Here is a 23,612-nt window from a genome sequence, read left to right on the forward strand (position 1 = left end):
GCTCCAGTTGTTCGGAGATCTGATCCGACCACCTTTTGGGACCCCTGCTTCTAGGTTTCTTTCCCTCCACCTTTCCTGTTACCATCAAACGCTCCAGGTTATCAGAATCTCTATGTGTCACGTGACCAAAATAGCGTATCGCACCTAAGCAAAAGCATTTGTTACAGATCATTCAAAGTTTTCTTTACACGCATGGAGAAATTCTTCAGGTCTGCCGATTCGATCTGTAGCTCAGTTGGTAGAGCGGTTAGCCTAGATTGGTAAAACAGACACAGATTCGAGTTAGATCAAAGGAGTTTTTCATTGTCCTCGATCTTTGTATTAATTGTTATCTTTGTATCTTTATACAGTTACGCAGGTCTTGCGTAATAATGATAGAAGCGCGCAGTCCACGTGAATTTTATTGTAGAAAGTGTAACAAAATGGAGAAAAGGTCAAGGATAATGATCAGTACAGAGTACTAAAAAGACCGACCTCAAAAGTACGTGGAATTACGTCTATTTGCTAAGTTTTATTGAAATATCCCCTAGTTAGCCACTATACAGGACTTGACACTGGAGATAATAAAAAGCCGTTCTCACTACTCAAAGTATATTGAGAGAAAAACGCCTTGAATTGGAGAAATAGCAAAATCAACCATTAAAGTAATGCTCCTAAATTAAAGTTAGGCGCTATTTATAAAAGTGAATCTTCATGCGTGAACAGTCACAATCATGAAAATCGGTTCACAAATACCGGAGTTAAGTCGGTTTAAAAGGAGAAGAAAGGCTGTAACAAAAATGATATAAAAACAGGCACAATACTATAAAAACACTCCCTACATAAATGGGCCTGTATTCGTTGAAATATATTTGCTACTTTATAAGCAGTTGCTATTTTTGCCGCACATCAATGATATGCTGTTTACTGACGTACTTACTAGTTATTACTTAAGGTAGGTTATTACTTGGTGTACACTCCGCTTGGTGCAGCAAGCGAACAGCTAGCTAGCTGCAGGCAGAGAACAAAAAAAGTTACGAGAACGGACACTCTCCGCCCCTCCCTAGCTTTAGATACCGCACCACGCCCCGCACATTGACGGTCACATTGACTGAACGACAACAAGGCTGTCGGCGAGCCGTTTTCGCCGGCGAGGCTTTGATATTCGAATGTAGTTTTCATTTATTCATTACGAAACGTGTACATAAATATATATCATCACCATCATTTTACGTTACTATTTATAATGGTCGTGAATTGTGCTGTGCACGGCTATTTATCTTCTTTAAACAGGATAAAAAGAGGAGTTTCTTAAGTAATATTATACCGATATAAATATCTAATAAGCATGTGTAATTATTAGGATTCTATTAATAGAATTATAGATAAGAGATTTGCGTTACAATTTTTGCTATATTTCCGCTCTAACAACGTAATAGTACGAGAAAGTAACGGGTAACCCTGCAACTTCACGCACACATTTGCGCGTGTGCAGATAGCGCCTTGCTGTATGTAGTAGCAGGTAAATAAGTTTCGACCGTTGTATGGAGTGTCCGAGGTCTGCTACAGGTGAAGACTGAAAATCAGCAATGCCAAGACTTTAACCTTTTTGTTCACATCACTGAATTATTTTTTCTATTCGTTTCTTAAGTATTGTGTTTCTTATGTTTTGTGGAGAAATAAATGCCTTTATTTTTTTTATTTTTTTTTATTTTAAAGAGAGAAAAATAAAATTATATCTGTATATTTATATGGTATGTAATGAATGCGGGACATAATATCGGTAAATAAGAAATTACTAACGAGAGTGTATTACAATATACTTTAATGAATGACGGGGTCTGTAACTTTTACCGCCCGTGCTACATACAATGTTTTCATCACATTTGCGAGGACATAGATACAATAATAATTTATTTCATAAATGAATAAATATCGCTTCACAACACAACATTTACGGATTCTGCAAATGGCGGTATCTTGTTTTTTTAAACAGATTGCCAGCTATCCTTCCATAGATAATACAACTTGAACCAAAATGTTATAAAAGGCACAGACGCATACAGCCACAATGTATTAGATATAAAATAATGTAATTTCCAAATTCAAATAATACTGCAGAATTTGAATTCACAAAACAAATTTAGTAAAATAGTATTTAAATTGCAAATGTTTAGTTTTTTTATACTTCAAGTTTAAGCAAAATGTACGTTCAGATTTTTCGAGCATAAAAACCTTTTGCTTAATCTTGACGTAAAAAATCCATAAGGCGATAATGTAATGAATAAGCCATTATGCCAGCGTGGGCATAATTTAGGACATTACGGTCGACTTTGCCTGCATGTCATGACACTGTTTACGAGCGAGTGTGATGAAAATTATATTACACCAAGGTTACAATTGGTAAACAGTAGAGGATATTAACAAAGCTGCGTCTCGGGGCATCGTGGTAAACTTATCCTTTGACGAAAGTAGCTGCGAAAAGGTACCGGAGCCTTCAATGCGAGCTTAAAGTTCAGCTTTTAAGTAGTATCGCACCCTACTTTACAACTACGTTCTTCCGCTCTAGGTTTTACTTTTACAATTGTTCGAGAAATTTCTTTAAAATTATGTTTTTTCAGAGGTTAACCGCCCGGGTTTAAATCTGGTTAAAACCCATTAATAATCGAAACCGAGGACAACAACTATCTACCATTAAATATTTATAAATCGAGTTTTGTTCAAATGTAATGATATTATTACAAAATGTTTATTGCTCGCTCACTTCGCGCATTTTGCCTTTTTATTGAAGTTTCTGTTCTAGTAGTAAGCATCGAGTACATAACCAGTATGTAAGTGACAGTCCACAGGATTGCAAGGTGGATATTGTGTCAGTTGCCTCTTTTTCATCTAAAAAAAAATTTCATACATCGAAATTCCTAATAACTATGGAATTAAACCAACTTCCGTATTATTTTACTCGTATAATAGTTTCGGCCCACGATTTTTGGCAGAATTGAGCTAAAACTTGGCATTTTGTGTAAAAACCACGGTAAAAACTCGGTTGTAACCCGGTCGGGTAGATTAGGTGTTAACCCACCTGCCCACCACTGCGTTTTTTATATAACGGAGTCCTCTATACAGATTATTATACAGAGTGTTAAGGCTATAAGGACACGGAGGAATAGAACTTTAAATGTTGTATGCAGGATTATATTGCTGCATGGAGACATTTTTATTTTATTTTTAAAAGTAACTAAGTAGTACTCCATTGAAAGACTTTTATTAAGTTGTTTGTCTAATCTGAAAACGAACCTACCAAATACGAAAGAAAATCACCAGTATTTTTATGATGCCTGTCGAAAGTGTCAATTACAAGGATTAATGTACGTATAAATGATTAGTAACATGGCATTTTAAAGGAACGTCGTTCAATTACACAATTTATTCAAAAACGAAACAAACTTGAAACTTTCAATGTATTACGGTTAAAAACGATAAATAACGCACACACTCGGCGGGGAAAGCACATATTTTTGTCAAAAATTTTACAATCTTGAAAACACTTCACAGCACTTCACAGCGGACAAAAAAACAATCAATATCAAAAATGTAAGTCAAAAGTACAAAAAACGAAACTAATTCCAAATGTAATTTTCATTACATAAAAAAAGTATATGAAAGAAGATCTGTCGCCAACAACGGTATTTGCAAATAATTCATCAAATGTGCAAATTATTATTTATTATCTTTCACCTAAATAAACTATGCAAGTAAATTGTTCCTTGAATGGGAATTAGTAAATAATCAAAATTGTCTATGACATGATAAAACCGATATTTTTGAAGTAAAAACATTGACAATAAACTACTTTAATATTCATTTATTTTAAGGCTCAATGTAAAATTTCATGGTGTTCCTTGTTACCTATGTTACTTCTAACTAATTAATTTTTATAATTGAACCTTTAGATCTGCATCATAAAAATACAGGTTGGTTTTTGTTAATATTTGATGGGTTGCGATTCTTAGACTAAGCAAGCAACTTGTAAAACAAGTTTTTGAATGCATTATTATTTATTTTAAAAAATAAAATAATGTCTATATGAACAATATGTAAAGTATAGGAAATGAAACTATTTTTCCGGATTTAAATCGCGTATATTTGTTTTTTTTTTCTCAAACAAACCGATGTTTCAGGCCCTTTACAGGTCCCATGGTCACGGTTGACTAAAGTGGTACAGTCTTCAACCAGTTATGTTTAACATTAATGCAAACCCTATTTTTTCACTATAGTTACGATAGTTATTAATTAAATACCTTATTTTTAATTTTACAAAGAAAACATTCCAATTTGCGCTACATTACGTTTTACAAATTATTTTATTGAATGAATTTTTATTAAGTTCTATTTATTATTAATTAATAATAGAAACTAGAATAAATTAAAACATATTAATTAGTACTGCAGTCTTATGCCTGTTTGGGATTTTTCATCAGAGAAAATACTGGATCTCAAACTGGTGGTACGGAGAAACCATCTTCCCTGTTGAAATTAGAATGTTTTTTAATTTCAATGGCCTCTTGCAGCGTCCTGGGTAGATAAAGGACTTCTTTTCAAGGACCTGGGGTTTGTCAAACTTCATTGAATGTGTAGGTTTATCCATGATATGCTCGCAGACTGCAGACTTGTTTACGCGACGGTGTTTGACATCAGCTATATGTTCTTTGACGCGGGTACAAATACTTCGCTTCGTTTGTCCAATATAAGAGAGACCGCACTCACAGTCAAGCTTGTAAACTCCTGCATCCTGTAAGGGGATGTTACATCTCACGGGTCTCAGGAACTGAGAAATCTTTCTCATGCTTGCATGCAGGGCTTGATAATGACAAATATACGCGATTTAAATCCGGAAAAATAGTTTCATTTTCTATGTGTAACAATCGCGAAAACCTAAGAACTCGAAACATGCAAAGTACTTTCCTTTCGTATTTATATGCGCTTTACGTTCATTATAACAATTATTTGGAGTTTTACTGTCTCCTCGGTACCTCTTTTTCGCAAATAAAAGCATGGGCAGAGTTGCAATTGACATCGTTGAATTTACCATCTAGGTAACTTACTGCTCCACAATATTCAGAGTCCAAGTAGTTGTCGGGTTCTCCGACAGACCACTTATTGTACCCAGCTTGGTCTAACGTCTCGTCTGTAATAACCAATTCAATAATTAGGTGTTATGGAAAAAGCTACTGCTAAACGAAGGATTATATAACGGAACGACACTCGTCTCTTGGAGTATAGGCTAGGCAATGGTGTGGATATATTTAATAATTATGTGTTGGAAGACGGAATGGAAGTCGGAATGGTTGGAAGAAACTATGGCTAGACAAAAACAACCGGAGATTATGTAACAGAATATGTGGAACGCCAAGTGTATCGACACACTTACCCCATTCCATAACTCTGCAGTTGAGCTCGCCGAAAAACTAAAGAGTAATAAGTACCAGGACCTCGGCTCCGATCACCTATATTCACCCTTTGGAGTTGAAACCCTTGGCCCAAATTTTATCAAAAACATGAATGGACTATCTGGCAAATCCAAAGGCAGCTACATTGTCCGCCGTATTAGCATAGCCAAATAAAGGGCGAACGCTACCAGCATCATGGTCACTTTGCCGCGGGGACCCAATTTTATACACATAATTTAATACTAGTTTTAGGTACCTTCGGACCCTGCCTGCGGACTTATTCCCCGAACACTATAACTTGGACCTTTTCAAGGCGAGAGTGAATAGGCATAACATAGGTGTGCATGCTACATCGTCGTCCTCATCATCACTTTCCATCAGGTGAGATGGCGGTAAACTACGCACTTATTTAAAAAAATGATTCTAGTAGATTATACCTTTTATAGCTTTTAGATTATACCTTTCCAATAGAATAAAAAATGTCCAGGACTCAGAAGCAGAAGAATATAAAGATTCCCTATTATCTTCACATTAGTGCCTGTCATCGTGGGCATATTTTCCCCAATAGTCATGTCATCCTTTGCCAGTTATGTGAATTATGGAGCCTGTTCATTGAACCCTAAACTATAAATATGTCAAAAAAAAAATTATTTAACAAACTCACTAAAAATAGTATGGAATTCTCTGGGACGTCCGCTATCAGTCCGTTCGGCCCGAAATCCGACAAAGAAGGAATGTAATGCTTTCCTTGACTTCTGAGCTACCTTGACCAAATCCCAAACCACCTTACGCTCAGCTTCAGAGTTAATCACTACTAGATGAGCTCCTTCTTGTTGACACTCGTTATATGCTTGGTCCCATATATAATATTGTTTTATTACTTTGTAGCAGCTGGCAATAGAAGAGAAATAATCGTAACCTGAAAATCCAAAAATACTGAAGTCATTAAGAAGTATTGAAGACGTCGACGTTTTCATATAATGTTAAAACAAATTTACAGTTTGAATATGGAAACTCGTGATTTTGATGGAGACAGAAGTTGTCACAATAAGTTAAAGCGATGCCACACGGGCGTAGCCGGTGCGTTGAGTCTTAGCAACCCTATGATTTTAACGCACCGAGTGCCACACAAGCAACGCAATGTCGTAAACTCGTAACGCCCACGGAAGAATAAACAAAGGAAGCGTCTTAAACCTCGATTACTATCACACCCGCTCGCTGGCGCTGTCGCCAAAACTCAATATTCATAATTTGAAACACTATGAAATCTTGATAACGATTGGTCGTAGTTTCTAATTAAAAAAAAAAAAACAAATTTTGAATTGTTAATATAATTTAAACTTTACCCTGTTGGCATATAGTTGAAAGTTCAATACCATAAATACCTATTACTGCAAATTACGACGTTTTGCTTTTATATTGAAATTTCTTTTTTAATTGAAATTTTAAAATTACAATCAAAGTGCTGCGATCTAGCGGTTAATAGCTGAACGACGACGAATTCGAGATGCTTACTTATTTCTCTGAAAAAGAAGCGACCATATTGGACCGGTATAAAGTTTGCTTTCGTTTTTATAACAAAAAGAAATGCGGTAAACAGAAAATAGGAAATAAAATAAAACATAATGATGATACGAAACACCACCATAGATAAAAGGATAATAATTACAAGCGCGACTATCATTTTTTACACTCCACAGTAACGAAATAAGGCATTCTCTACGAGGTTTCGCGCGAGATAATTGACATCACCGTAACGTACAAAGCGAAAATGGCCGACTAAGCTCAAATTTGCGGAACGCCGCAAACTGTTGGCGCACGTGTCACGTAAACTAAGCACTTCAACTGTATTATTGTTCTGTCATAACGCCGCTTACCTATGCAACGCAGAACCGCTTTATCTCTTGGTCCCTTCTCCGACGCGCATGCGTTCCGCCACCGCGTGCCGTTTCTACACAACATATTGCATGTATAGTTCTATTTTATATGTAGTGCAACGCAGCGTCATCGCTCAATTGTCGCACCGTCGCCGCGACACATCGTGTGGCATCGCTCTTAGGGGTTGTAAAGCAAATTGATCATCCCTTGGGAATAGGTCATATTACCTTGAGCGTACACGTTGCACTGATCATCGTAAGGAGCATCTTTGGCATCCACCTTGCAGACGAAGGGTAGTAATTCATAGCAAGAATAATCTTCGACTTCACCCTGGTAGCGATTCAACACGCTGCATCTGGACGAAGACTCTTCATGCCCTTAATTTTTTTAAATTTCACAAAATGTTCTAATAAAGGATGTTTTGATTCACTCATAGAAACACCGCGTTAAGAGATTTAGGTTGAATGATAAATGCCCTAAATATACCTTAAAATACTATCATATTAATACCTTATCGTCATTATCAGCAACCAGCATTACAAATACATAATCCGCGACGCTTACGATGCAATGCGCTCGATTCATTCAAATTCATTGCAAATTCGATTTTTCGACGTGCAGATTTCATCACGATGTTTTCCTTCAAAATCAGCAAGAGGTGTATAAATAAATATCTACAATTTTCAATTACAAAAACATAACTAAATAAATATGATTTCGTATAACCACTTTAAATGTAGGTTTTGGTACATATTAAACTGCATTGAAAGCACTTTTAAATGGATAAATATCAAGAACTTACATTCCTCCTCAGAAGAATCATATTCCTCTTCACCTTCAATCCACACAAGATTGCCTATATCAGGATATTCCTTGAGCATTCCATGAACCTGTGCTATATCTTCCGCTGATGTAGGTAGTATCAATGCAGAGCCTTCCACTCTACAAACAATTTCGCTGTCATATTTGTCGTTTTCTTCTATATGTAATTTATAATATGCCATTGTTTTTCTATTGTACACGTAGTCTCTATATTTGTGCGGATCTGAAGCTTCTGAAACTGAAGAAATGTTGTATTTTGGCATCAGAAAAGAAAATTATCTTTAAATCAAACCATAAATCAATGATAGTATCCACCAGTGTAGTATTCCATTAGTTCAGCATGTTGGTTCCTTCGAGCTCGGCGTTGGAACTTGTCATATTTCAACGGCAGAATTCAGAAAGTAGACATAAATGGAGTCACTTCTTTGAGTTCTCCGATAAAAATGGGTATTCCGCAGGGCTCAATTCTTGGACCTTTCTTATTTCTCATTTATATTAATGATCTACGATTCTTTGTGAAGGATCTTTACGAAATAGTATTGTATGCTGACGACACACCCTTATTTTTAAAACAGACAGACATGACGTTAACTATGACTATATTAACAATACCCTCTCAATGGTAGTTTACTGGTTTAATGCTATCAACTTCTTGCTTAATGCCAGGAAGACAAAGTGTGTTAAATTTGAATTACCTACTTAATGGGTCATTCCAGCGAAGATGACTCCGCGGGCCATAAAAATAAATTACACAATTTGCTTTTTAGAAATTTATAAATAAATGAGTTTTTACCGATATTGTACAATTATTATTATATTTTTTTCTCTTAACTAAAGCAGCCATAGTGCGGTCGTCTATGGTGAAGCATTTTTGCATATAATACTAACAACAATTTTCGAGGTTATTTGTGCGTTATTCTAGAAAAGTTATTACTGTCGAAAAAAATGCAATTACCGGATTGTAAAACAGTGATAAGTGATTGCATGGAAATAAATATGGTGAAGAGTTATTAAACTTGCAATAAATACTAATTTCAAGTACCACCTGTCGCGATGAAATTATAAAATATTTACTTACTAACGAAGGATTTCATATAAACAATGTAATTTATTTAATTCCGTGTATTCAATTGTAACTCGTCACAAAATGGTGTACCACTCGTCACAAAATGGTGTTCCACCCATCACATAATGGTGTCCCATCCGTCACAAAATGGTGTCCCACCCGTCAACCTTAATATTCGATTTATATATAATAGATTATGAAAATCTTGCTGAACAAAATATTAATTTTAAGACTTTCGTGGTTATTCACTGAATGATTATCACTAGTATCAGGTTTCTTACCACGGTATGACTTCTTTTTATCTTTATTATAATATTTTTTATTTATTATTTTTATAAAAAGAAGTCATACCGTGGTAAGAAACCTGATACTAGTGATAATCAAAATATTAATTGTTTGTCTTGATCTTGGTAGTGAAGCCATCAACTCAAACAGGCGAGTGTCATGAGATTTTCACCCGTTACATTTAAAAATGTCATAATTTTAAGTCAATAAATAATTGCGATTGAAATGCACATCATGCTTCATGATGTTTTCATTTTAAATACGGGTCAATCAAATTGTTAGTTCAAGTTTGCGGAAAAAACGAGTCAAAATCCCACAAACCCACCCGTCAATTTGGAACGACCCTAATTTAGAATCGACTAGTTCCATCATAGAAATAAATTGAGAAAAGTTAAATCTTGTCAATAAGCAGTCTTCTTGGGAGTGACCTTACATAGTAAACTTCAATGGTTTCCACATATACCTTCCCTGGCCAATAGATCTGAGCGTCTGACACGCAAGCAAGCAAGCTTCCCTCTTATGGGCTTCCCACTGACCTTTGCAACTGGATTTCGGATTTCTTGAATGAAAGTTCGATTCGAGTGGCCTTAGAAGGCTACTCTTCCAAACATATGGCGATAGAGGCCGCGGAGTTCCTCAGGGTTCCGTACTGTCCGCGACTCTCTTTCTGCATATCAATGATATGTTAATTCCGAGAGCCTTTGGGTATGTTGATGACAGCACAGTTGTGGACAGGTACTTGACCAATGCAAGGGTCAGTGGAGAAGAAATCCAGTTTTGTCGAGAGTCCATGGTTAGTCGTTTCAATTTGACACTTAAGGCAGTCACTGATTGGGGCCATGTCAATCTAGTCAAATTTAATGCTTCCACAACGCAAGCGTGTGTATTCACCACAAAACGGAGTCCCTTTCACCTGACTCCGACTTTTCGTGATGTATCCATACCGATAGCCGACCGTCAACAGCTACTTGGAATGGACATGTCGTCAAATCTGAACTTCGGTAAATACATTGAATCCATGGCCAAAAATGCAGTCAGGAAGCTTGACATCCTTCCCAAGGTGAGGCGTTACTTCACACCGAGACAGTTGCTTCAGCTGTACCAACCACAAGTCCAGTCGTGTATGGAGTACTGCTGCCACTTGTGGCTTATGGCTCTGCTAAATACCAACTGGCCACCTTGGATTTAATAGACAAGTGTGTCAAGACGCTTATAGGTAACTCGAAATTAGTAGAAGCGAACCTGCAGAGCCTTAAACACCGCCATAAAGTTGCCTGCTTATCGATATTCTGCAGGATATATCACGGAGAGTGTGCGATGGTATTGCATAATTTGATTCCGCCTTCCCCTTTCCATCATCGGGGGACTATACGTGGGCTGGGATTCCACCCCTATGTCGTGGATATTCCCAGGATTCACACGAAGCGCTTCGCTTTCACATTTATATGGCGAGCGGCTAGAGAGTGGAATTCCCTACTACTGCTATAACTTGGACCTTTTCAAAGTGAGAGTGAATAGGCATTATTTAGGTGTACATGCTACATCGTCGAAAAAAAAGATTAAGCTCTGCCACATAGGCAGTCTTCAGAATATGCAGCTTACCGATGTTGTACTACTATTATAATTTACTATATTATATAAGTATATTGCCCTACGGGATTCTCATGTGGGATGAGAATCACGACAAACCATATTTGTGTTGAAAAAACAGGCGATACGTTCTGTGTTCCTATAGGTTCTCGGGTTACTCTCAGAGAAAAGTTTAAAGGGACTGGTGTCATAACTGTGCATTTACTCAAATGTTTTGTATAAATATATATAATTTCATTAAGAACATACGTGTCCATAACATTTTCTGATCCAAGTCGAATTTCATGGTACTACGATTTTATTTCTTCCATGGGGAACTGTATACATTTTTATAATAAGATTCCGGGGCATATATTAAGATTATCATTACCTAAGTTGAAAACTTACATTAAAAGTATTTTAATTAAAAAGTCATATTACAAAATTGAAGACAATGTGTTAGATAAAAATATATGAAAAGACGACATGACTATAGATTCCACACAAATTTGATTCAAAGTGTTTTCCAAAACATGTAAGTTTATTTGAAGAGCAACCACTAGATTTTCTTGCTCGTTCTTCTCAGAAAAGTCAGCACAGGGAATGAGCAGTAGCTCAAAAAGCTTTTACTTTGACCTTACAATACTTACCCTACAATTTCAAATTCAACTCTATCCCACTTACAATATCTTAATCCAAAGTTCAAAGCGTAAACCCAGCAATCAATATTGTTAAAATCTACTTCTACAATTCAACAATTATTAAATTAAACATTGGCTTACCAACTAAAACAAGGAACAAAAAGCACAACCACTTCATTTTAAAGATCTCTGAAATTGAATACAAAAACCATTGACACGCCTTTACAGCGCAACTAAGTTAATCTGGAACAGTTCGGAACAATTATAATGTGTATACTTTAGTCAAGATAAATTGGTTTGTACAATACTGACGTCGTATCACACTTACATAGAAAACTTATACCTATATCTTGACCTCAGTGAACCAGAGTTGAGCGCACCGAGATAGGTGCCATTATAAAATACTAAGCGGAATATGTCGTAATATTTAGTCTTCCCTATTTTCATAGCTCTGCAAAAATTAAAATTTACCTCTCATTTTCGCCGCCGGGTTGCACGACGCGGCAATGCGTTAAAAAAGCTATACAATATAAACTTTATGCATTAATGATAATGATGTCCTGGAGATTCTTCGCTCCTCCATCCCTCCGGCGAGATGGCATCTGCTCGGCCTTGCCAAGCGTGCCGAAAAGCAGCGCCTTGCCACTGCAAATCTCTTCCTCATTGAAGTTTGACTTGCAGATCTGCACGAAGCTGACCTCGTCCATAGTGTCGATGGCATGTTGGCAGCAACTATGAGTTGCTGAGGACTATATAGCATAGTCAATTACGCGCAGTGTCTATTTGCCGCTCGGGTCGCGAATTATTATAATTTTTACTGTGTAGTGAAACCGAGCGTGCACCGTAATTGAAAATGAAAAATATTGAAAAGGTATACGGTCTATAGGTTAACGAACCGCCTAAATCGAAGAAACACAATGAAACGGTCAATGAAGGCCTTAACTATTATATTTACTCAAACAATACAAATACTTGACCAATCAGGCTTAGGCAACACAAAGGCGGCCGTGACTTTCAGTGTAGCAGGGTTCATATAACTCGTACATTACAAAAAATCACGTGCCTGAGACACTTCTACGGCCGCCTCTGTGTGGCCAGAGCATAAATAACAACTATTTCTACATTCTGTAATTAATCGAAATTTGGCGTTGCAAAATAACTTTCGGTGATAGACAGCTAGAAGTAATAAAACATGTAGACTCGTAGGTTAACACGTTTGCTGTCCATGAATCCACCTAAAGTCGCAAATTGGCTTCAACCATAAGTCCACACCACTTCACGCATACCTACGGAGTTGCAGCTACATATCATATCACTGTCAAATATTTTGTAGAAGTCCAGTATTTTTGTGAAATTGGGTTTAAAAAAAAGAAATGTTTTGGATATATCATATATAAAATGTGAGTAAAAGACAAAAGCAACACTATTTCACACATATTCCCGTGGATTTACTGGGTTAATTTCAACCTTTATATGTGAAACTGTGAACGTGTTAAGGGCACTCTTCGCTCAGCATTCGTTTTGGACGTCCTTAATTCGGTCGTAATAAGTTCGCCTTTGCCTTAACTTGCCCGCTTTCTAAATTTTGTTAATCTTCTTACAATCATCCTCTCCACATGTCTGTACCACCTAAGCATCTCTTTTACAATCTTTGTCACTGCATGTTCTTCCACATCGGAACGCCCTTTTATGACATTCTTCTGCAATTTGTCCACCAGAGTCACTCAAGGAATACTTCTTAAAGCTTTCATTTCTAGTACATTAATTCTACTCTCGTGCTTCTTCTATCATACTTAACAAAACAACCACGTCAATTAGCTATTCTCAAGCTAGAGAATTCAATCCGCACTACCTAGAACACCCAAACCAGAATCGATTTAGGAAAGGTCATGTCCCAAATTAGTCCTACCAGGAATCGACAGTGCAAACCGTTGGGCCAAGCCATACTAGGATATAACGAAAACGGACGGTAAGGTTGATGCCAGATATGATTGCGCACAACTAAAAGAAATCCTGAGTCAAAGTATTCATAATGTTAACTTGAATAAAAATGCTTTGAATTTGACTTTTAGTATGAATTAAGAAAGTAGAATAAATAATAAAATGCATAACTATTTTGACCCAGACCATACATTTTTCTATGTCATCCTAACGAATCGCCAGCTGCCAAATCAATCTGGATAATGGGAAAAAACCCCACGGGCCAGACCAGCCCCATATCTTTCTACATTAGTTTTGATTATAGTGACCCTCCCTACTGAACCTTACGGTATATGAGAAGGGCACTATAACTCGTGCGCGCACTGAAACCTTATAAGTTCAGGTTCTGACCCCAGATCAGTCAGTATACAGGGTTGTCACAGACCTCTGTCACTTTACTTCATCCGGTTCTTCAACAGGCTAGTGCCTCGGGTGAGCCGCCCCAGGTGCACGTACAGTACCCTCCCTATTTTCCAGATAGGTACCGGAGCTATAGTAGAACGTGCCTATGCACGTTCGCTTCCCGTTGCGGATTGTGCAACTAGCGGTTATCACTGTTAAGCCGTCGACTCTGAGTCCACTACCAAATCTTCTCATTGGTGGCGAAAGACACGCTCACTTCCCGACACCGAAAAACGTCGTCTCTCCAGTTCCCTATAACCTAAGCGGCTGGAGGGACCGTATCTAGCTTATCCTCTACTAGCTCTCCGCTACAATGTCCGGATATAGCTTTCAACTTAAAGGGCAACGCACGTTGCCCGCGCGTCTCCTCGCTTCAGGCCCTTAACTACACCGCTACTAAGCTGCTCACGAGACGGGCGCCCCGGCCCGGGGTAGTGTGTACTACCGGGGCAGACAAACATGTCCGTCTCTGCAGTTATCTCTTATCTATATATTGTCTTATTATTATTAGCCATTATAATTTTGTCTTGAACAGAGATGGACAAGCGCCCAGGTTTTAACTCGGCGCTTTGTTGACGGCAGGTTCAAATCGCGTTAGAACCCATTAACGCCCGAGATCGAGAGTATAAACTATTTACAACTAAATATTTATTGTAAATTGTGTTTAGTTCAGATGTAATGTTGAGTGTGTGCGTTATTATTACAAAATGTTATTGCTTTCTGACGTAAACAATTCGATTTGCCTTTCTATTGAATCGATTCGCTAGAAATTAGCATTGAAATAAATCGATACAAAAAAATCGTTACATCATGTGCACTTGAATCGATCTTCATAAAAATCGAATCGTATAATGTGCATCCTTGATAGTGATAATCCATAGAATTGCAAAGTTTTATTGTGAGACGTTGCCTCTTTTTCGTTCAAAAATATTATTTATACCGAAATTTGTAATATGTGTAGAATTATACCCAATTCCGTATTTGCCCACAATTTTTGGCAGAAATGCCCATCTGCCCACCCACTGCCCATCACTGGTCTTGTGTAATCAATACAAATACTCTTTCTAGCACTCAAAAGAACGTTTATTGTAAAATAACAATCTCTTTCAATAACCATAAACACTTTACTGAAGAGACGAGAACGATGTCAAAGTGAATTTGTTGCAATTGAAAAGTAGTTAAATGTAATTAAAACTGAATGATGTATACAAAATAACAATAGACAATCAAAGTTATCAAAGGGTCAAAACGAGAATGTTCCGCTTGGATAACAATTAGGTAGTATGGACTTAAACGTCGTTCTACATAAGAGTTAAATAAACAATAGAAATAAACAGTACGTTTATCGATAACATATAACATTATGATTCAATAGTTACATTGCATTCTTATTGGAATTGTGCCGGGAACTACAAGATGGAGGAATATGTTTTGTTTGTGTTTTCGCTATTGACTTGTGAGTACCTACGTATTGTAATATTATAATATTGTGTTTATACTCCTGTACGTCAATGTGTCAATTATAATTTTATGAACCATATATCATCACAAGCGCGCTCTTTTTAGTTCAGATTCAAAATTCTATTGTCTGTGGTACGCGCTACTGAATTTATTTTTTACCCTCCTCTAAGTATTGAACTGAAAAACTTAATTAAAGTTCTGGAGGTCTACTTTCTTTCTTGAAAATCAAACTTCGTTAACGAACGAAATTTCGTCAAAAACCTTACAGTAATTCTTTTTTCGTCAGGCGCAAGAATTTCGTTGTCATTTACAATGTTCGTGAACGAATGGAATTAATGATATTATATAGGTCTTTTTTGATGTCAACTACGGTAAATTACTTTAAGTTAAAATTATTACAATTGTTTTGCCTTATTTTTAAATTTTACATTTAATATGTGGTTCATCAAGCACTCTTTGTGATATTCATGCAGAAAATGCAGAGAAACAAATAAAAAATATTTTTGACGTAATTAGCCGAAACTTTATGAAATACTTATTGTTGTCCAATTTATTTGAAGAGTACCATTTTATGCAAATTATGGGTGGCAAAAGTATGACAACCAAAAACCTCCGTATATTAGAAGCTATATACTATAGATTATATTCTTTGTAAACTTATCGTACATGATATTTACATTATAGATACCAAAATGAAGGCAATTGAAGCTCTTGGCAAAATTTTTCGTAATCATTATCTCCTAAAAAAGCAAAAATATAATGCAGTAAACTGATTTTACTTAATGAACTTGCACCATCTTTATTTCCTTGGGTAGAACTTTATTTTGTACATGTTTTCCGAAATTTGCACTGACGCTCTTGTTCTGCGCAGCAGCTAATTCAGAGACAACCTTCTTTCATCTTGGAGTTCATTTTTTTCCAAATCGAGAACAACAATCGTGAACTCATGTCCATGACGTCTTTCTTTTGAAAATAATAAGGGCACTATTCTTGTCACTACTTTCAAACAGAAATGTCCAATGAGATATGCAATAATAAATTAAAAAATGACGGTTTTTGTCTGTATTTTCCTACAAACTTAAGTCGGGAATTTCACTTATACGTAGTTGGTTGCACTGGCGGCGAGGATGGTTCTTAATACGCTCTGAACGTCTACACGCAAAGCCTTGATCAACAAAAGCATTGTTGCAGTCATTTCAATCAAATTTTTAATAAAATTCACTCAATTCAAGAAAATCAAAAGGTAGCACTTTTTGTTTCATCAATTTGACATTATAATTTCGAAGAATTATCTGTCAAAATAAAAATTTCGTTTAGACGTTTCATGAATTAGTGTAAGGTGACGAAAAACTTAAGCGTAAACAAGTTTCGTTCGAACGAAATTTCGCAATGAAATGGAATTGTGGCTAGAAACGTGCGAAACTTCGATCGAAATTTCGTTTTTCGTTGATAAAGAGTAGATCTCCTGTACCTTAGACGATACACATTTCTAGTCTAAGTCCTACAAAGAACTTAGAAGAGTCTCCTTTACGTATATAAGATCACTGCGTCTCCATAAGCGCGTCGCTGTATTTCCGAACAGAATAACGTCACTACATTCGTGAAATTATAAAAATTAAAATTATTTTATTAAATAATACCTCAAAATATTGCATAACAGGTAGAAAGTTCTTTTTTGCTAAATGATTTGGTACTATTTGACAAAAAAAGGTATTTAAAAACAATATCGGATATGACGCTACTCAAACGCTGCTGCTGCCTCTTGATTGGTTAAAATATAACCGTTACTTGGGCAACATCGAGTATATAACCAGAAATTGAGACGAAATAAGGGCCATCCATCCCTGGCAACTCATCAGGTAAATGGACCTTATATCACTTTTAAATATCAACTCTCATTTCCGCTGAAATCACGAATTAGAAAACTGAAATAGTACAGCGCCAACAACGGACCTGTGTGTACGTCTCTGTATATTCTAAAAATATTTCGTATTTATTGTAATAAAGATATCTCTAACAATGGGGGCTGTTCCATTCGGTGGTGTGAGAAAAGCAGCAAAACATCTAACTACAAAACAAACGGAATTTCATCGGTAATGAAATATTAAATACGTAATTTTTCAATTTTCGTTCATTATAGCAAAGCTCAAGTTAAACTGGCCGTTTTGAAGTGAAACAATTGACAACACCCGTCAATTGTTTCAAATTTGGACTGGCCAATCGGAGCGCAGTTGTCACAGTAATGATTTGGCAGAATTTTCAAACAAATTAAATGACATCTATTTCTGGTTATATACTCGATGTTTCATATTTTTTTAGTTTTGTATGGAGATGTCGTGGATTGTTAAGAAAACAATCTTTAAATATTGGTTGTTTCACTATTTTAAATTACTCTTATTACTCTTATAATTACGTAATTAGACCTTAAAATCTGGTATCTAACCTAGATAGAACCATTATTATGCAACTATTGCATAAAATACTATTAAGCTCGTTCATGTACCAAACAAATCGATTTTGGCTTTAATGTCTTTCTTTGACTGGCTTTAATTTAGATGTCTGGGACTGTGTTTACAAAAGCGGGCTTAATACTGTATCGCGCGTGATACAGGAACTGTAAAACATCTTTACGTTAGAAGGAAAAGGGAAAGACCGCCCGATTGCGCTGTCAGTCGCACGCGCAATCGCGCACTCCAACACGCGCCAGTTTCACGCGATCTATCCTGCGCTACTAGCCCTTACACGGACGCTCTTTCTGTTGTAACAAAATCGAATACGTCATGCCAACAAAGGTGATTACAGTCTACAAATGCTGGTAGTACTAGAGTAGGTATAGTACTTACCTTGTAAAATTTGAATGAGACCAATTCGGATCCCGAGCTAGAGTTTACCTGTGGAAATATGGTTATATGTTTATTTATTATTTTCCAGTAAATGTGATAGCTCCACCCCCTTCCAATAAAATGCAGTACCGCACCGATTACGAGTATGATCAAAAAACCAACGCCTTTTTCAAATTCCACATCGACGAGGCTTCCCTTCTTCGGGCGAAAACAATTTGTCAATTGGAAGGAGCTGAACTCCTAGTCCCGAAATCTAAGCAAGATTTTTCTATGGCTCATGGTTTGTTTAAGAGATATCCTGACTTGGGAGACCGCGTGTTGATTGGTAACGATGGTCAAAAGCATGAGTCTGCTGAAGAGGACCCTTTGATGAGATGTAAGTTCTTTTGTTGATAATAAATGTGCATATAATACCCAGTTAACCTTTGGTCAAATGTTTTCATAATTTCTTGTTTTTTTTGCGTTTCTGACGTCTTATCCAGAACTGCGTGTCAAAGCTGGGCCAAAAGAGATATCTTTTAAGCATGAAGCCAGATTATTGATATGGCTGACTAATGTCTTTAAACAAATCATCATCATCGTCACCAAGACCCCCTATAGACGTCCCACTACAGGACATGGGTCTTCTGTCAATGGAGGGTTTAGGCCATAGTCCACCACCCAATGCGGGTTGAACACGTCACACATTTTCTCAGGGTTGTGAACCTTCTTCCATATGCAGGTTTTTTTTTATATAACATAAAGTGACGGGACGAACAAATCATGCTACTGATGGTAAGCTGCACGCCTGTCCATAACAGTTGCAGTGCCACTCAGAACTTTAAATCGTAAAGATCTGATGGGCACTGCCACTGTGCCCGTCACCCCGAGACATAAGCTGGCAAGTCCCATGTGCCTGTAATTTCACCAGCACCCTTACCCTTCAAAACCGGAACGCAGTAATGCTGACATTACTGTTTGGCGGCAAAAGTAGGTAAAGTGGCAATACTTCCCTGAACGAATTCTTTCACAAGGAGCTCTACCGCTACTAGTACTAACTAAGAGATGCGAACCCGGATTCGAACCAACGGCCTCTGCTTGAAAATTCTGCGATGTCGTTTTTGTAATAGAGGTATTCACAATTGAAGATCTCAAGAAAACTTTCGTTGATTGCTACGGATAATACTTACCTACCTATTTAAGGTACGGTGGGCCACATTTGTTTATACAACACAATTGTAGTGTAAAAGGTGACCATTTGTGTCAATTTACCTGTGGCTGAATGTATGTACGACGCCATACGTTTAAAGTTACCTTTAAAGCTTTAGAGAGTCCTTATTTCCCTTTAACCCCGGAAATGACTTCACTTTTTTCCAGTAGAACCATCTCCACCAGACTTACGGCTAGAACGTTTTGGACCTGTGGTATATGATGTATTGACACGTCAAGGCAAGGTTGAACGAACTTACTATTACCGACAGCTGCCGTATATCTGTAAGGTAGAAGCCAGGGATGCTGTTTACGACGGCCAGTGCGATGTTTATGCGAGTGGTCAGTGACTTCATGTTGGCGTCATAGATATGATACAAAACACACCGATATAATTATGGAATTGCATTTTTAATTAATGGGCTAGCAGCTTAATTGATCGCAGTGTTTTATGTCTGAACATGTCAGTTCTTGATTCTGACTTGATCTTTAGCAAGTTAGATCCAGTCAATTTAATGCCTGTGTTGAAATTACCAAAACGAGTCTTGTGAATGACTTGAAAGAAATGAGATACATACGCTTATATTAAGTTGAAATCGCGTTATTTTGGATGTACTTTTAAGTTTTGAAGAAACAAATATAAATGCTTCTTTTCAGATTACAAGTACAGTGAATCTGCGGGGAGCTGCTACAAAGTCCCACCATTTGCCTTGACTTGGAACGAGGCAGAAGCCGAATGTAGGGGTCAAGGTGCTCACCTGATAATTCTCAATTCTGCAACGGAATATGAAGCTGTTGCAAAGTTCTTGAAGACCGCTCCGAGAATTCAGACGGCTGTAGTCGATTATTACTATCTTGCTGGATTTAGAGCAGATCGGCTGACCAGAAATTTCAGAACCATATTCAGTGAGTAACATTAACTTCCGGTTGTTTGGGAGATAAATACTACTATTTATCTCCCAAACATCACGCAATGTACCTACTTACACTAATTATTAACAATGATTAGCGGAAACATCATAAACTTAACATAGCAACTCGATGTATGTTGACCGTCATTGAATAGATAAATGAATTCGGAATCATGAAAAATTTGCAATCCAGCACATTAATTTTATTACCAGGCGTGTACACTTTGGTATTAGCAGCTACATAATAGTGTCTAGAAATTAAGACCAAAGTCAAAGTCAAAGTCAAATAGTTTATTTGCGTGTTACAGTAAGACATATAAAATACAATTTAAGTTGGTTGGTTATTGTACAAGTATCATGTAACGCCCTGTAAGGGCATAGCAAATTTACAGAGGTATAAGTTTTTATAATAAATCACAAAATAAGATACATAATAAATTAAAATACATGCTTTCAATTAATTAACTAATAACAATAATGTCCGAAAATTTTAACTTCCACATATTTACAAGGTATTATTTTTATTGGTAGATAAATGCCAAAAAGTTTCCATAATTGAAAAAAAAAAAAAGGTTATGTCTATGTCCAGTCTATGGGATTTTTATTATAATATCGAGAGACGTGTGCCTGATGGTAAGCTACACGCCTGTCCATAATAGTTGCAGCGCCATTCAAAGATTTAAATCGCAAAGTTCTGAGAGGCAATGCCACTGCGCCTGTCGCCCTGAGACGTAAGTTGACTAGTCCCATGCGCCTGTAATGTCGCCAGCACCCTAACCCTTCAAAACCGGAACACAGTAATGCTGACGTTACTGCTAGGCGACAGAAATAGGTAAAGTGGCAGTAGTACCCTGGACGTACTCTTTCACAAGGAGCTCTACTGCTACTAAATATAATATTCAATATTTTGCGGGCGCATTTGTGCAGAATTGTGAAAAAAGAAAGATAGAAAGACTGCTGTGCTTCGGTAGGGAGTCGATATTCCGCCACTTAAGTATCTTTCTGTAATGGTATTGTGAATTTATTCACAGACCAATCTCTACCAGAAGCTGGGTTTGCGACTTGGCAAGAAGGCGAGCCAAACAACTATGACGACAGTGAATACTGTGGTGCACTGTTTAGAAACAATGGCAGATATAACGATGTCGATTGTGCGGCAAATTTCGCTTTCATTTGCGAAAAGGAAGCTCAGTTGAAGTCATGAGAGATATGGCAAATACTATAAATTTATTCAATGTAAGGTATTATTGTCTATTTTAGACTCTCGCCACTTCCGTGGCTTAAAAATTTAATTTAGAATGTGTTCCCTGACAATAGCACTGTCGACCATGCATGCCTTATCGAGCAGGACCGCTTTCTAATATTTTTTACAGGTCGTCTATTACTTTCTGACCAAAATTTAGATTTACTCGAATATAATTGCCTATTTTTCCAAGCCTTCGTTTCCTTCTCACAAATATGTCCGATCCCCAGAATAACTACCAGCATTTTGAGCACGTTGTCACGGGAATCCATATTTCTCTATTTATCTAGTTCTAATTGTGATTAAGTTATTATTGTATCATATCCTTTTATTTTATTTCTTGAATAAATATTTTTACGTCTGAAACTTCGCAATCCGTATCCGTAACTAATGAAATGTGAGTGAACAATTTGTCACTTGTCAATGTAAACCAAATATAAAAAGTGTTTCACGCAAAGCAGTAAGTAGCAACTACACCATACAAGCAAACCGCAGCAGTGTCAATGAATCCTTATCGAGACCTTTGATATTTGATACGAATGCAGTAAAATACCTTATTCATTCTTATTCATTCTTGTAGTATGTTTACTTCATTCGGAATCACAGATTGTTTTCATTTGATCTCCATATCAACTAATGGAAACGATGAGGTCAACGATGGAGCATGCACACCTAAATAATGCTGCTACGCTGCAATCCGGCTGACTGAGCCGGTAAAGTTCTGTCTCATATTTACCTTACAAAAATTATTAATATAAATACCTATCTTATTTTTAAATTACCAAAGAACATTCCAGCCATGGTTCAGCAAGATGGAGTTTGGCAAAAAAGCTACCTCCGCTATTTGTCGGCTACGACTTGGTCACATGACAACTCCAGCGCACTTGTTCAAAGTCAAAATTGTTCCTGACCCTGCATGCTCATGCGGGGCCTTTTGGGCCACTATACTTTCATATCCGACCTCCTGGCATACTGTGTCCCACTCCCCACCTCCATGACAAGTTTATTATATTTATGCAACAAAGATGTTTATAACGTACTGGCCTTATTTATCGAAATATCAAGCGTTAATGTGTATGCCGATTTATAATAGCTACCCACCTATCCAACCTACCATGTCCTTTTTCATCCAAATTCCGTTACCCTTCCATAATCTGTGATTCTGCTTTTCCAGCCCTTTCATAGGCTAAATGTGAAGGCAAACCCAATAATAGAAAAAAAAAATTGCAATTTACACGTATGTAACGTTTCGCAAAACATTTCATTTTAACAATAAGAATTTTACTAAATTATTTAATTTAGTTATTAATTAAAAGGAAATTAGAAATAAAGGGGTGTATGAAAGGAACCTACCCTCACTTCCGGCTACAATCGGCGAGTAAATCCCTTCACCACAATGGCAAGCATGACCCACCGTTCAGCACTAGAGCTGGCTCTATATCGATACGATAGACGACGACCTAAATAATGCTTATTCACTCTCGCATTGAAAAAGCCCAAGGTACCACAGAACAAGTCTGCATGAATGGGAATTCCACTCCATAGCCGTTCGCCTTATAAATGAGGAAGCGAAACGCTTCGTGCCAATCCTTGGAATACCCACAACATAGGGTTAAACCCCAGCCTACATCTGGTCCGCCGATGATGGAAAGGGGAAGGCGGAATTAAACTTTACGGCGGTGTACAAGGCTCTGCAGATCCACCAATGAGTCTATCTCTACTAATGCCGAGTCACCTAAAAGCTTCTAAGCGCGCTTTTCAACTGAATCCAAGGTGGCCAGTTTGTATTTAGCAGAATCACCCCAGATGTGGCAGCAATACTCCATACACCACCGGACTTGCTTCCTACAGCTCAGTGACTCACGAATACGGTGCTCACAACTTATCAAAGGCGAAG

General features: G+C 37.1%; 2 protein-coding genes across 3 annotated transcripts; one reads left to right on the plus strand and one right to left on the minus strand.

The window, feature by feature from the left end:
• Positions 1–4,840: 4,840 nt before the first annotated feature.
• Positions 4,841–8,857, minus strand: LOC113237461 (macrophage mannose receptor 1-like). Its single transcript, XM_026473946.1, has 4 exons — positions 8,107–8,857; positions 7,532–7,681; positions 6,091–6,345; positions 4,841–5,164 (listed from the first exon to the last, which is right to left on the minus strand). The coding sequence occupies exons 1-4, from the start codon at positions 8,387–8,389 to the stop codon at positions 4,992–4,994; spliced, it is 861 nt and encodes a 286-aa protein (XP_026329731.1). The 5' UTR covers positions 8,390–8,857; the 3' UTR covers positions 4,841–4,991.
• A 6,210-nt stretch (positions 8,858–15,067) lies between these two features.
• On the plus strand, positions 15,068–22,203 carry LOC113237358 (hemolymph lipopolysaccharide-binding protein-like). Of its 2 annotated transcripts, XM_026473782.1 has the most exons (5): positions 15,068–15,525; positions 18,462–18,749; positions 19,730–19,903; positions 20,219–20,467; positions 21,504–22,199. In XM_026473782.1, the coding sequence occupies exons 1-5, from the start codon at positions 15,486–15,488 to the stop codon at positions 21,674–21,676; spliced, it is 924 nt and encodes a 307-aa protein (XP_026329567.1). In that variant the 5' UTR covers positions 15,068–15,485; the 3' UTR covers positions 21,677–22,199. The 2 variants fall into 2 exon arrangements, with proteins under 2 accessions (XP_026329567.1, XP_026329568.1); XM_026473783.1 differs by lacking the exon at positions 19,730–19,903 and having other exon boundaries at positions 21,504–22,203.
• The last annotated feature ends 1,409 nt before the right edge of the window (positions 22,204–23,612 follow it).

This window comes from Hyposmocoma kahamanoa, unplaced genomic scaffold (assembly GCF_003589595.1).
Source record: "Hyposmocoma kahamanoa isolate Upper Pololo Valley unplaced genomic scaffold, ASM358959v1 93, whole genome shotgun sequence".
Taxonomy (NCBI): Eukaryota; Metazoa; Arthropoda; class Insecta; order Lepidoptera; family Cosmopterigidae; genus Hyposmocoma; species Hyposmocoma kahamanoa.